The sequence below is a fragment of the Rhamphochromis sp. 'chilingali' genome (genome assembly GCF_963969265.1).
Source record: "Rhamphochromis sp. 'chilingali' genome assembly, chromosome: 14".
NCBI classification, from domain to species: domain Eukaryota; kingdom Metazoa; phylum Chordata; class Actinopteri; order Cichliformes; family Cichlidae; genus Rhamphochromis; species Rhamphochromis sp. 'chilingali'.
Window position 1 is genome coordinate 22405878 of NC_137941.1, and position 16113 is coordinate 22421990.

At 40.0% G+C, this 16113-nt stretch overlaps 1 protein-coding gene across 4 annotated transcripts in view; it reads right to left on the minus strand.

Annotated features, from left to right (window-relative positions):
* Positions 1–16113, minus strand: part of il1rapl1a (interleukin 1 receptor accessory protein-like 1a) — a 178838-nt gene that overhangs the window by 81603 nt on the left and 81122 nt on the right. For all 4 annotated transcript variants that reach the window (XM_080902276.1, XM_080902278.1, XM_080902277.1 and 1 more), the window contains exon 5: positions 13569–13722. In XM_080902276.1, coding sequence (XP_080758402.1) covers positions 13569–13722 — 154 coding nt within the window. The remainder of the gene's footprint in view (positions 1–13568; positions 13723–16113) is intronic.

The following is a 16113-nucleotide window of genomic DNA, read 5'->3' on the forward strand; positions in this document are numbered from 1 at the left end:
AAATCAATTGAGGTCAACTAGAGATGTACTGTACTTTTTATAACTATTCCCAGTTTCTTATTAATGATTTTCTTGCAGTAAGAACAAGGATTTATCCTCTAGTGGGCTTTTTCGGTTTTTTTGTACAGTCTATTGATGCAGTCACATATGGAACTCGCCCAGATACACTATTACTAAACTCCACTAATGATGCTATGCATCTTAACTCAGTGTTATGGCTTACCGCAACTTTGCTATTAGTAACATGAGTATACTCACTGCCCATAAAGCCCCTTTTCCATAAGTACATACTTGGTTCGACTCTGCACGTTTCACCATGGTTTTCAGGGTTTTCCATTAGTTTAGTTACACCTTGACAAGTTACACCTTAATAGTACTGGGGTGGATCACTGTTGCCCCCAGAAATGGCTTGGGTCTACATGACAGTGCTGGAAATATTGCTCAGAGATTTTGGGACATACTGACATCATAGCATCAAGCAGTTTTTGCAGATTTGTTGGCTATACTGATCTGCAGGCTTTTGTGGCCATTTGGGTACAGTGAATTCATTATTATGTTCAAGAAACCAACTTAAGATGCTTTGAGCTCTGTGACACATTATCCTGCTGGAGGCAGTGTACCCATCTCCTGATGGCTAAGGTCATAAAGAGATGGACAAGATTAGCAACAATATTGGCTCTTCATGTTTTAGTGATCCTCAGTTGGTACTAGAGGACCCAAAGAGAATAACACCACCACAACCAGCCTAAAGTATTAATGCAAGGCAGGATGGATCCATGTGTTTGTGCCGTTTACACCACATCCTGATCCTAACATCTAAATGTTGCAGCAAAAATCATGGCTCAAACCAGGCAACATTTTTGCCAATCTTCTATTGTCCAATTTTGGTGAGCCAGTGTGAATTTTAGCCTCAGTTCCCTGTTTTTAGCTGACAGGAGTGACACCCGATGTGGTCTTCTGAAGCATTCCTCTTAAACCCTTGACATGGCATATAGGGATATCCCAGTGCACAAGCAGTTTCTGGAATGCTCAAACAAGCCCATCTGGCTCCAACAATCACTTCAACAGGTTACCTTGATGATGTCTGCATATCTAAATGCATTTTGATGCAGCAATGTGACTGGCTGATGTTTGCATAAACCACTAGTTAAATGGGAGGACCTAATGAAGTGGCCAGTAAGTGCAAGTCTTTTAAAATGACAAGTCAGAAAAGGTAACTTGCCAAAAAAGGTATGGCTGCAATTAGCTTAGTTAATTTGCTGCGAGTTATTTATCTGCAACAATACAACCAACTGATAATGTGGATTTATTTTCACCAAATATGGAACAGATATCTTTGAGAAAGAAAAAGAGCACATCACCCATTTCCTTTTCAATGCAATAATGGCAGGGGAGATGACTGTAGTTAGTTTAGCACTAACAGAACTCAGCAGCCCCTCATTCAGCACTCAGCCTTGTCTGCATTCACTAATAGATTTCCTATTCTTGTCTAATTAATAAGGGAAGCCTTTTCCCCCTGAAAGGCTCCCAGAGCTATATTGAGGGGTGGAGAGGTCGCTTGGAATCCATCAGATGTGATGCAGTTAATCAGCATAAAGCCTGCTTCAATGCACTGCTAAACAACGACTGTAGGAATGGACCCAGCCTTCATAATGCACCACACCGGGACAGGGAAGTATAGAGATAATTCATAAACAGTATTGTGCACTGTCGAGTTTTTAGAGAAACTGCACTTACTTACTTTCTTTATTATCTGTTAAGCAGTTTTTCTAGTCAGAATTTAAAATTACTAGCTGAGGGAGAGAACGCTAAAGGATTTGTGGGAGAGAATATAAAAAAATTTAGAATGTGGGGGAAAAGCCCACAAAACTACTCGCATCCTACCTTTCTGAGCAACAACAACGGCAGGAGAGAGAAAATGCACAACTCAGGGAGAGAGGAATAAAGGAGACCAGAGAGCAGGACCATATACAGGACAAGAAAAAAATGCTATGATACTCCTCACACCCACATCATTCTGCAGCAAACTGGCAAGTCAGTAATAAAAGCTGACTCAGTCTCCTTCTGCAGTGCACATTTTACTTCATTGTTCCACGCATTTGATTAAAGTACAAAAAAAATATCTGTTCCTGACACAGTGGGGAACAGAGATGGTCATAAAGACAACAGATGAGTCAGGGAGGGCACTTCCTATTGATGTTGAGCATCTGACGAGCTAGACAGAAGTGCCAGATTATAATCTCACTAAGGTCAATCAAAAGCGTTAATCAGCATAATCTCACCTGCACCTACAGCCCACATATCTGCTGGCTACCTGGAGCCTGGCAACATCCTTCAAAGAAAACTGCCATTTGGGTGCTGCTGGCACCCGCTACCATCATCTAATCAGTCTCATTGGTACCTGATTCAGAGAAATCAGCTCTTCTTTAGCTGATACAAGCAAGGAGATTTGGACTGTGTGTCCAAGTGGCAATTGGTTTATGCAAGGAACAGGTGGAACAGAAACGCATTCATTTGCAGTTACTGCAGCCGGGCATGTATTCATGAGTGGGAATATGCAGTTCACACATAGGGATGTGCAGCAGTTACATGGATGCAGTGATGTGCACAAACACGCTGTACTGGTGTGCAAAGTATGCACACATACACACACTGTAGATGCTGACACTGGCATCTTGGACAGCCTCTCAAACTGTGTAGCGATGCCAGAAGAGGAGGAGAGAGAGAGAGAGCGAGAGAGCAGGAAAAACATCAATGCTGCTGTAAAGACATTATTTTCATTGTGTATCAGGGAAAGTGGTGGCACCATAAAACGGTAATGACAGTTAAGGCGTTTAGTCACGGACTTACTGGAAGGTGCTGAAAAACCCACACACCCATATTTTGACATACATAACATTCTTTGAAGCGTCAATCCTTAAAAATCTTATGACCTCATTAGTGGGCATCCGTATACCTTCACCTGTCAAGATGGAGTGAATAAAATTGATCTCTTCATTACAATGCAATGTTCAGCTGGGAAACCTTGGGTCATGGCATTCATATGGATGGTACTTTGACAGCTACTGCCCACCTAAACATTAGTGTAGACCAAACACCCTCGATGGGAAAGACAATCTTTAACAGCAGTGCTCACGCCAAGTGGGAAAATGCATCCTACCACCCTTGCAAGGCTTTGATGTGGAGTCCAAACCCCACTGATCCCAATCTGATCGATCATCTGAAAGATGCTCTGGAACGAGCCTGATACACAGAGGCCCAAAGGACTCGATGCCAACATCCCAGCGCCAGACACCCCAAGACACCCGCAGAGACACAATGATTAGCAATTCCACATCTGATACATAGCTCTTTGTGTGTGTGTCTATGGAGACAGAGATGCTTTGATTGGGCACTATGTATGTGTCAAAGGTGTATAGGTCAAGGGTGACAAAAATCTTATGAAGATCATTAACTCCAGGGAGGGGGAAAAATGTGATGGTAGTTACAAAAGCTATTATTTACCCTTGTATTGTTGCTATTTTTTAGTTTGGTTTGTACCGTATTGACAAGAAAAACAGTTTCTATCATTTCACTCAAAATGACATTGTTATACTGCCAAACTCTCTGAATAACAGAAAATTTTAACCTTCCAGATTTTTCTTGGAGCAACCTACAAGGTCTTTTGGCACCCTGAAATGTTGCATTATTAGATTTACCTGCAGGCTTGTAAAATCACAGACAGTCTCTCCATTCACTTTTTAACTGCTCTTTGTCCTGCATCTGAATGCAGTTGAGTAGATGTGCATATTAATCACATTAAGTGTTTTAAAATATGCCAACAGATGCTCAAAAACACCTTTATTACTCACATCAGGGCGTCTCCACGAAGGTGTCCACAGTCACTGCAAAGTTTAGATCAAGTGTCTGGTGATTTCTCTGTTTTGTATTGTCAACGTTCCCTGTGGTTGTTAATGGTCATACTCCCTATCATTTAATTGGACCAAAGCCTTTCTTGAGTTTCTTTTCTTGAGGACAGCGTATAATGAGAGGGTTATTCAGAGTCCTCTGACCTTCAGCCATTACATACTCTGTCATAAAAACTGTGCTGCGGCTCTTCTTGAATATAAAAGAACTGTGAGCACTTTCCTTTTTTCTCACAAGGAAAGGAAAGGAAAGGAACATGTCTGCAAACTAAAAGGTTTGCAACGTCAAAAGTCACAACATCATCAAATCAAAATACTGTAGCCTACATAGCAATGAAATGTCATTAGAATTAAAAAAAAAAAACAACCAAAAAACAAAAAACGATACTAATCTAAGTACAACATTATACTATAAGCAAGATGCTAACTGACAAAACTTCCCTGCTAGTTGTTCAAATTAAACCTCACACTGAGGCCATTTGCACTGCTACAGCTACTGCTGGGTTTAAAAATGAAACTACAGGAGCTCCAACCTTGCTGCAAGGTATGAAATTGTACAATAACTCACATGTAGACTTCAAAATTGAGAAAGGAGCACGCTATCTCAGTGTTCAGTTCAAAAGGACATTGTCTTTCATAGCAGGGTAGGACACAAATGGAAGAAAAATCATAGCTTTGGAGTGACTGCACGAACATGCACATTGTAAGGTACAAAAAGAGAGAGAGAAAGTGTCAGAGAGCGAGAGAAAGCCTAGATCTGTCTTCTCGAGAAAGCGAGGATTAAACAAACAAACATGTGATTTGCATCCGGAGGAGAGTACGTGACAGCAGAGCTATGTTTTTCTATTCCCCAGCAGTTCACGTACAATGCCGGGCTTAGCAGCAGCCTTGTAAGGACGGCAATTTCATTCTTGAGAAGTAAACTTCAAAATAGAGCCAGCTGCGGTAACATTTCTGGAGATTCCTGAAGAGTTTCATGCATTTTAAGAACCAAAAGTCCTTCTTTCTCATCCTTGATGAACAATAGGTGGTTCTGGATGAGATTGAAATGTTTGCGCTCTGCCTTTCACCAAAAAGATTTTGTGGTTTAACCCCTGGAGAGTCTTGGTTCGATTTGTGGCTCTAAGACCGATAGTGTATGCATTTTTCTAAGACCCTCCAGGGGTTAAGTGAACTACCCAACAGGCTACCCAAATTTAGTATTTTAGTATTAGTATTTATTTATTTATTGTCATTGTCAAGAACAATGAAATTGCGTTTGGGGCTTCCATACAACCCAAAAAAAAGAAGAAAATAATAAATACCCCTTAAAACCCAAGTGTACAAATTGCAAAAATAAATCGTGAAATGTTCTGATAAAAAGCACAAAAAGGCCAAATACACTTTATAAGTACTTCTCATCCAACTCCTAACAAGAGTTTGATGACAAGATTGTTGCCACTTATATATGTGACTACCTGTAACTATCTGTGGGATAGCCAGGCCATCGCTTGACCCTGTAAGAGTAGAAGCCATTATACTCAATAATGATGATCATTATCATTAGACTTGTCATTAATTTGTAGGGCAAACTGCTACACAAAAGACATTTAATGTTCTGTGTTGTTTGATGACTTCTTAAAGGTGACAGCAAGTCCTTCACCTCAGACATCTGACAAATTGATAAACTGCAGACAAGTTGTACAAACACATAGTTTGTGATCAGTTCAAGCCTTATAGACAAGAAGCTCAACCTCAAAGTCAGCTGACCATTGAAGAATTTTGTTGTTGTAGTCAACAACTCAGATAGAAATGATCATAGTTTGGACTTTATCTGATATGATGGGAATTTGCTCTAGTTGGGGTTGTATTTGATCTATCTATCTATCTATCTATCTATCTATCTATCTATTAGGGGTGCAACAATACTCGTATCGATATTGAACCGTTCGATACAGTGCTTTCGGTTCGGTACGCATATGTATCGAACAATACAAAATGTTTAATTTATTTTATCAACTTTCCTTCTGACGATGCTGTCTGTGTTGAGCGCTCAGTCGATCTGCGCTCGACAGTGCAGCCTAGGCGGAGTAGTCGAACGCAGATTCACTGAGCGCAGGGCAAGCTAGCGAGACAGAAGTTAAGTTCTCCTTGCAACATGGCAAATTAAACCTCCCCCACCCTCATTCAGATCTGGCGTTTGGAAGTATTTTGGTTTTCATGTGACGTATGACCCTGAAGGTAAGCGCGTCATGGACAAAAGTAAAACAGTATGTTGGATGTGCCACACAATGCTCAATTACATTGGTGGGAACTAGTGTGTTAGCACAGTTAGATCGTTAACGTGTTGGCCGTCCAGCCCCACGCACGGGGCGATCTGCGGTAGCTCGTTAACGGAGATTTGCCGTGTTGTGGCTTTAACGTCATTTCAACGAGATTACCGCTGACAGCACTAGTGGGAACAAAATGAATATGCCTGCATATTTACTCCGACATCATCCTAGTGCAAAGACAAGTGGAAGCAGACAAAAACAACAAGCACGCATGCTACAACCTTTACCCGAGTCATTTAGACAGCTGTTAGCACATGATTCTCCTTATGGGGACCTGATATGTTTAATATGCTGCTGAGAATATAGCCCAGAAGAAGCGTATAGTATAGCTTTTAGTTTGGAAAGAGACATTTCTCTGTAATAAACTCTCTTTTCCAAAGATGAGTGATTTCTCGATCAGATATATTTATTTTTTTCATTACTTTGTTGTTTCAGCAACATTAAATTTAAAAACTGTACTTTTGAGTTAAAATATATATTTATAATTTTAATAAATGACAAATTAAAAAGGCATGAACAGTTTTTTGAACCTGACACCAAAATATCGAACCGAACCGTGAATTTTGTGTATCGTTGCACCCCTACTATCTATCTATCTATCTATCATAGTCTGAAGTACTCATGTTATTGGAAGGCCACGCTATATAAGTTCAGTGTCATTCATATTGCTATGATAAGTGATATCAGTGTTATGAACGTTATGACTTATCCCTATCATAGAGGACACGTTCAGTGAAAGGAGACCATTTCACTGGACTCAAAAATATAACAGTAACAGGTCTTTTTAGACGTACTTCGTCAGCCACTACATAACACTGTTTAATTATTGACCCAGACTTCAAAAGGCTTCAAAAGACAGAATAATAATTTTAATTTCACTCATGCTCTTGTACTTACGCTATAGGCCTAGATAATGATAATAACCACAGACAGAGGGTGTGTATGTGGGTAGTGTGTGGTAGGTCAGGCAAGATTAATTGTGTAGTATGTAAATTTCATTCGTCACATGCAGACTGATGTCGATTTTAATTGAATTAAAACAATGTGAACTCTGGCCTGCTCAGACTCTAAGAGGACAGCTGGTGAATAGTGATGAAGTGAGTTGGAGAGACAGGAGCAGGAGAGGGCGGGGAGGTGAGGGGTGAGGTAGATATGGCAAGGGGCACAGATTAGTTAATGATGAGAGTGATAGTTGACCCTAAACTAATGAGCCATTTTCTTCCATCCTATACAGTGCTATTGTTTCACCAGTAACTGAGCTGCTTTGTAAATTTATAGGCTCTGAAAAGCATGCGGATTTATCAGTATCAGCAGGTTGTGACAGATAATATAAAGCAATTTTATATTGGGTGTGCCATCCTCTCATGGGTGTGATTGATGTAAGTGTGTGTGTACACAAGTGCACTGGTGTGTAAGTGAAGTTGGGAAAAGTCAACTGCTGGCGTAACACTTATCTCAGGTGTGATTTTATCATCTCGTCTCCAAGGACATGTACAGTAACCGAGGCTGAGAGTCGATCATGGCAGGCCAGCACACGACAGGCATCCGAGTTACAACGTATTCACGCAAGCACATAGTCTCGGAGATGGAGAAGGTTTCAGCTGAGGCTAAACCCATCTCTTTTTCTCACCCCACACTTCTTATCTCTCACCTCTCATTCCTCATATTCCCACTCTATGGGATAATATCATAGCTAATCGCTGCCTCTCCATCCATCTATCCTCCTTCGGCCTGATAGATGAGGACAGAAAACAGACGGAGGGGGTGTGGATACCACACTCCTCTTTCACGTCTCTGCTGACTGCTTCTGCCTCTGCTTTTTTTCCCCTTGCTGCATCCACGGAGGCTACATCCAGCCGACAAAGTAAAAGTCAAGTCATCGCCTTGATAAATAAATATATAACTACATCACACAGTCATGCTCACACATGTGCATGTCGCCGGTTACATTTTATAAGGTTGTGAAGTGCACGCACTTCTGAAGGTGACCCTGTGGAGGAAGAACGGTAAGAAACCTTTTACTGCAATGAGACAATGTCCCAGCTCACCTCTCCCCACATCAGCTCCTCATTACACACACAAATACACTCGGTTTCTGTAAACTCTGATGGAGGAATCTTAGGTGTAACACTGCCTGCTGAGTGTATAAAAATCAGACAATGCATGCCTATACAGCGAGGACACAAACAGTCACATATTTTATCCTCACAAATAAACATATTCATTCACTGTACATAAATTGAGTTTTCCAAGCATCGCCCCTTTTGCGCTGTGGACATTCTACAAGCGGTAATGTAAGGTAGACGATTCCTCTCCTCCCCTCGATTTCCTCTTGCCCTGTGCACCTCCAATTCACTGTGCCAAATGGTACATTTACATTGGCCATAACCTCAGTCACCATGCTTGCAGGCTATGCTGAATGTGCAGGCACACATTTCTACAGTGAAGGGATGCAGACAGTGGTATAATGGGAGCAATAGATAGAAACCCACGCCCGAGGCATCCATCAAGCCAAACGACTCCATTACAGTAAGTCCGACAGAGGCAAACGGTAATGTGCACTGTGATAAACACTAGGATAATAGTCTGTTTATAGTCCTGGACACACTGTTTCTGCTGGGAAACACTGGCTAGGAATACAGATAAGATACACGAGCACCAACCTCTATCTTTTTCACTCTGTTCTATCGCTTCTCCCTCTCCCTCTTTTTGCTGTTATCAGTCACTTTCGCTCCCTTGTTCTCTTTATCCTTTTCCGCTCTCCCTGTATAATATTTTCCTTCCTGCAGAACACAGAGCAGGCTGCATACATCAGCTGAACCGAGCTTTATCTGGTGTTTTACTGTTGTAGCATTACCATCACAGTACTGGAATGAGGCCTAAGAGAGCCATAAAAATTTAACAGAAACGATTCAGACGTAGAATGAAACATCACACAAAATTCCCACAAGTATGTATGTTTAACGTTAAAAAGACAAACTCGCAGGCACGCACAGATAAAGCGGCCCGCGCTCGTATCGGTTCATATCATAGGTGGGTTGCAGTTTCGGCTCGAAGACTGCTCCGTGTGTCTGTGAAAGTGGGAAGGGGTAAACACAGTTGTAGACAAATCTGACCACACTCAGCATTCCCCAGAGGAACCGCGGAATGGCCAACCTGCTGCTGCTATGAATCAATTATAACAGTACACAAAAAGGCACTCTCTTTTAAAGATGGGAGGTGGAGGTGAAGGCCCATGGGGGGCGGGGAAAAGGAAAATCTTTCCATCTGTTGATAATGGTGCATTTGTTCTCAGTGCACTCGGTTGCTGCACGGGCTGTACCTCCCTGCGTCTGCACGCTCAGAATCAGATAAGAAAATTTCAATGCACCGTGACATAAACATAAAATGAGGCGAGGGGCTGTTGTTTGTTTTACATTCCGATTAACCCGAAGAGCATCAGAGCTTGATTAAGGGGCTCCTGGATCAGCCTGATCTGTGAGGGCCTGTGTTTATGCTCATAGTTAACCTCTATTACAAGACTTACTTTATTCCACATAGCAGCTCCTCTACTGCTTCTAATGGAAGTCATTACATAGTGGAGTAGGGTCAGAACACACACACACACACACACACTCTGCAGTTAGGCAGGGTCTCAGCAAAGGCCAGTATCTATTGCGCTATATTTAAGATCAGTTAAACTTAATGACCTCCTTCGTCCTCTTGGCCTATCAAATAAACTACAACATTAGCCCTTGGATGTAGTTTGGCCTTTTATGTTTGCTGTCCAGGCAATGTCGGTTTTAACAGGATGTGATAAAATGTGGATAATCGCACACCCACTTGAGGGGATGATGGTGTAGGTTTATTATAGGAAATGAGCCCATGGTGAGAGGGAGCTAATCTGATTCTAACAGGAGACTACAGCTTTAAAAGAGGAGGTATCCCACTAAGGCTAAATCAAGTGGTACTATAGTATTTAGAGTATCCTCATCAGAGATGGCAGTAACGCGTTACTTGTAACGCGTTACTGTAATCTGATTACTTTTTTCAAGTAACGAGTAAAGTAAGGGATTACTATTGCAAAATCGGTAATTAGATTACCGTTACTTTCCCGTAGGAACGCTGCGTTACTGCGTTACTAAAACCGTGATTTTTTTTGCGAGAATGTCTCATGACAGTGACGTAAGCAAGTGCGACGTTGGTGACAGCAGCTGTGTGCAGATCAACAATGGATAATATATCGAGTGCGGGAGAGAGTATGAGCGTGCAGCGTTTAAAGTGTGGAAGTACTGACCTTACTTTGAGTTTGATTCCATAAAAAGTGACAAAAACATTAGCGTCCATCGTGCGTGGGAAGAAAACTTCTTTTTACAGCGAAAAAAACCCCTAAACTTCCGAGCAAACACCGAGTAGCTACGACGTGATGGGAAACTCACAGAGACACTCGCGCGGATTCTTCAACTGACCGCAGCACACCTACACCAGGGTAACCCTCCGCCTACCCTGCTCCTGCTTTACAGGTGAAAATAGAGCAAAAGGACCGCTGAGTCTTTGACTTTATTTATTTTCTGCTGTGTTTTACTTGCATCTGTTTGAAAGAGTGAGTGAAAACACAAAAAATATTTTATTTTATGTGCTGGAATGTGTAGAAAATAGGTTTAAATGTTAAACTAATTTATTCAAGTCAGAGAATGTTGCATATAATTAAATGTTTTGCTTGATGCATAAAGTTAAAAGATTAAAACTGATAAAACAAGTTAAAAAAAAGAGACTTTTCCATTTGATTACATTTTGTATGATGGATTATGTAGAAAAAGTAGAATTGGGCTGAAAGATCTATCACTTTATCACCTCTTCAGGTTGTAAATCGTGTTTTTAAAAAGTAACTAAGTAACTAAGTAATTAATTACTTTTGAAAATAAGTAATCAGTAAAGTAACGGGATTACTTTTTGGGGGGAGTAATCAGTAATTAGTTACTGATTACTTTTTTCAAGTAACTTGACCAACACTGATCCCCATATTTTTTTCTTTTACAACAGAAAAAGCAGAGTAGAAAATACAGAAGAGAACGCAGGCATTTACATTACTGCATTTCCCTGTCAAAAGAATCTCGCTAAACTGTTGTCATGGTTGATAGTTTTCTGCTGCATTAATGCTGAAAAGCATCGTGTCCCAAGTGTAAACTTTCTAACTCTGTTTTCATGACAAATGATGGCACTTTATGTTCTGCAGCCAGCATGGGATTCACTCATGAAGCCTACACATTTTATAGCATTCAATTAAACACACCAACAGTATTATTAGACCATATACTCACAGGACAGTTTATTAGGTACACCTTTCTAGTACTGGTGTTGACCCCCTTTTGTATTTGGAAATGCATTAGTCCTTTGTGGCATAGACTAAACAAGGTGTTGGAAACTTTTCTCAGATATTTAGGTCCATATTAACATAGCAGCTTCAAACAGTTGCTGCAGATTTGACCACATCTGTGGCGTGAATCTGAACTCTTGGACATGGTGCAGTACCCGACTAGAAGCACCTTTCAGATGATGGGTGGCTGTGGTTATAAAGGGATGGATGTGATCAGCAACAACACTCAAGTAGGTTGTGGTGTCCAGTCATTTTTAGTGCACTGAGTTGCTGCCATGTGATTGGATAATTAGAGATTTCTTTTAAACGAGCAGTTGAACAGGTATGCTATGGTGTGCACTATGAATTCAAAACAACTTAAAACAAAATCTATCAAAAACAATTTAAAAAGTAAATTTAGCCAAGGTGAATTGTTGTGGTACCAAAAGATGAAGGGATTTAATTCACCTTTCACTAAAAAATGCAGAAACAACAAAGTTTCTTTTAGGGCACACTGGCAAGGTAAAGTCCTCAGAGTTTGCTATTACATTTTCTCCAAAAAGTTGATTAAATAAATAAATAGTTCTCAGCATGCCAGAATACCTTGAACTTTCTTTTGGATTGCTCCAAAATTATTTAAATGTATTCAATTTATTATCTAAATGCTTAGCAAACCTGCAAATTTTGCTCATATCAACTGTAGATACCACAATATCTAGGGAGGGAAAAAGGTTACTTTCAACACTGGTGATGTGACTTTGGAGCTATGGAACAAAAACCCAAACTGGTTAACAAACTGCATGACCCACAACTGAGGGGTACTCACGTACTAGAGTAATGAGTCAACCAAGCTGGGAAGGCTCTCCCAGCGATAGTAATGGCAATAATGTCAAATTCTAATGTGTCTGCCTGTTGAACCCTGCCGTGGATAAACTGATAGCCCATCAGTCACAACCACAGCCGATCTCAAAACCACACCTCCAGGATCACTTTTAATCTTATCCAACAGCACACTCTGCTCAGGTTAAGACATGTAGCTTTCTCTCTCTCTGCCAGACAGCAGTCTGTGCACTTCAAATGCATAAACGCCTTCATATTACATAACAACAATGGCCAATTACTCAAAAAAGTGCCACTAAGGATATCAATCAAGTGTTCACAAATATTCAGTGTGGGGAAAACACCAAACATGCCCATGAACAATCTATGCGGACACATTTAATAATGAAATCATATTAAATATTTGCATTTATCATACCACTATCCTAAACATCATCAAAAAGATGCGCTGAATAATTTCTTGTAATTGCTACATCACAACTGAAAACAAAGAATCCACTCAATATAGCAGTGTTAGTATACAATATACTGTAGCAGTCAGTATCAGACAGATCAGTATTCTTTAGGCGGCAACATTGAGTATAAAAGGGCAAAGGAAAAACTAGATTCACCCTCAATCCTCATCAGAGCAGTTAACCTGGCAGAACACACAAGCCAGAGCATCCAATTCCCAGGTTTCAACAGATGAATGCGTTTATTTGTCACATGCTCACCTTGCAGCTGTGCAAGGTAAAGAGAAAAAAAAAAAGGAGTGAGAGATGTATAGAAACAAAGAGTAAGTGCACTGTAAATCTACTGACCTTGGTCCTGGCTCTTTAGCTCTCTGTGTGAACGAGTTTAGCCTATAGCCTTAAATATTTCAACACTGCTTAGCTGACTGGAAAGTGCTGAGTTAGAAGGAGGGATAGATGCCAGGCCACAGCATTCACCTCCCTCCAACAATTAACACAACAGCAGGACATCATTGCCATACCCTGTGGTATTTGTGTCTGTGTTTGTATGAGTGTGTGTGCGTGGCTACGTGTGTATCTTTGTTACAATCCTCTCCTTTTATTCAACTGTCTACTATAATTACTACTCTGCTCATTCTTAAAACATGTGCTACTATGTGGAGAATTTGTATAAATGGCGCCTCTACACGCAGAAAACACATCTTCAGTTTTCCTGAGAACTTACCAGTTACTGTGAGTTCAGTCGTCCTTCTGACCACAAAACCACCAAACTGGACTTCGCAGGTGTAATTCCCAATGTCATCTTCTGTTACCTCTTGGATAGACAGAATGTCTCTCTTCTGGATGATGCTTGCACGCCACTGCTTTGGACGGCACTCCTGTGTACCAAAGAACAGTCAGATCAGAACTGTAAATATCTATTTACTGATATATCACGGGAGGTGTCAGATGTCATATAAGTGACAAGTGTAAAGACGCTGTGGACTTTGTGCGGCCAGAGATGGAATATTCTGGGAAAGCAAGGCCTTGAGAAATTTAAGACCTGCAGAATCTTTTTTACAAATATACATCCATGAGATTTCAAACATTTTAACAATGCTGAGTGTAAAAAAAAAGTGAATAAAGTGGTAAAAACACATAGCTCGTCACTCTGATATAATAATTTTATAAGCTAAAATGATAAAACTAAGCTATTGTCCTACTTATCTGATCAAGATTTATTGCACTGAACGGAATATTCTCCATTCAATATTCTACAAAGGCCACAGAGAGACAGAGAATTTTATTTACACTACTCTCTGCAGACAAAATAAGTGTGTTTGTGCTACATCCGTAGATAAACATAAACTACTCACTGAGAGTCAGTACGGATTCAGATCAAGCAGATCAACATCATCGGCACTATTAGATTCAATAGAATACATCACAAATTCCATAGACAAAAAGCAATATGTGGCTGGGTTATTCATAGACTTGACAAAGGCATTTGACACTATAGATCATGATATATTAATAAGAAAACTGGAACGTTATGGTGTCAGAGGGGTAGTTTTAGATTGGGTCCGGAGTTATTTAAGTGACAGAAAGCAGTTTGTGAAAATAAATGGTGGTTGCTCCTTATGTATGGACATTGCTTGTGGTGTACCCCAAGGGTCAGTTTTGGGTCCAAAATTCTTCAACTTGTACATTAACGACATCTGTAAAGTGTCCAAAGTATTAAAAATGGTTCTCTTTGCTGACGATACAAACATTTTTTGCTCTGGTGATGATCTGCAGAATTTATTGGAGGATATGACTAATGAAATAAGTAAAGTGAAGTTCTGGCTTGATAAAAACAAATTATCATTAAATTTGAATAAATCTAAACTTATGTTATTTGGAAATAGTAGTTTAAATACAAATGCAAAGATTCAAATAAATGGTGTTGATATTGAAAGAGTCAGTGAAAATAAATTTCTGGGGGTAATAATAGATGAAAAACTTAACTGGAGAGCTCACGTAAGATATATTCATTCCAAAGTATCACGAAGCATTGCAGTACTAAACAAGGCAAAACAGATATTCGACAGAACATCACTTCATATTCTCTACTGTTCACTGGTTTCACCATACTTAAGCTATTGTGCAGAGGTCTGGGGCAATAACTATAAAACCACATTACATTCACTTTTTACTCTTCAAAAGAAAGCAATTCGAATCATCCACAATGCAGGTTATAGGGAACATACAAACTCACTATTTTTGCAGTCTGAAATATTGAAAATTGACGATATAGTGAAATTCCAAACAGCACAAATTCTATTCAAAGCAAAAAATAAAGAACTGCCAGGTAATATTCAGAGTATGTTTTTTTTGAAAGAAGTTATAATTTAAGGGGTTTTTGTAACTTCAAAACAATGAAGGTACGTACTACAAGAAAAGGCTTTTGTGTTTCTGTTCAAGGAGTGAAACTATGGAACAAACTGAATATGGAATTAAAGCAATGTCCAAACATAAAACTGTTCAAAAAGAGTTATAAAAATATGATCTTCTCGATCTATAAAGAAAAGGAAAATATTTAAATTAAGTGAATGTCTCTATTTAAAAACAAACAAACAAAAAATTCATGATGTGATATTATAGTATATAGTATATCAGAAATCTGTTCACTATTTTTATTACAAATTATATCAGTAAGGAAGCTGACTAAATATTCACTGATAATTTATGGGACAGGGGTGGGATTAAATAAGTGTATACTTCTTCCCACTCCCTTTCAACATGTAAATTAATCAGAATTTTTTTTGTATGTAATTTGTATAGTATATTTGTTTTTCTCTCATTTCTTTTCTAAATGTACTTGTATATTGTTCACATGTTGAAATAAATTACCAATCAATCAATCAATCAATGCGAGTATACGTGAGCAGGCAAAGTGAGTGACTTCGTGACATGATACTTTCTTCAGCTCCTTGGTGCTCAGCCAGGGACAGCGGTGGCTCGGTGGATTCTATTCTACCATTGCTCTCGGCAACCTTCGAATTCAATCACGGAGGCTCCGCAGTGGTCCAAATAACTCCGGGTTCCAGCACTCCCAGTCATTACCAAGATCGTAATTGAATTCTGGAAAAACCTAGAGGTCAAGCCCGGCCAGCTAATCTACCGCTGATCTGCCTGTGATTAGTCTGGCATGAGCCTTTCTCCGGGATGCACTCTGTTGTCCGCAGGCCATGCCTGACCTAGGAAAGGCAAGAACCCAGGTGATGGGGGCGGAGGTGCATGCTGAATAA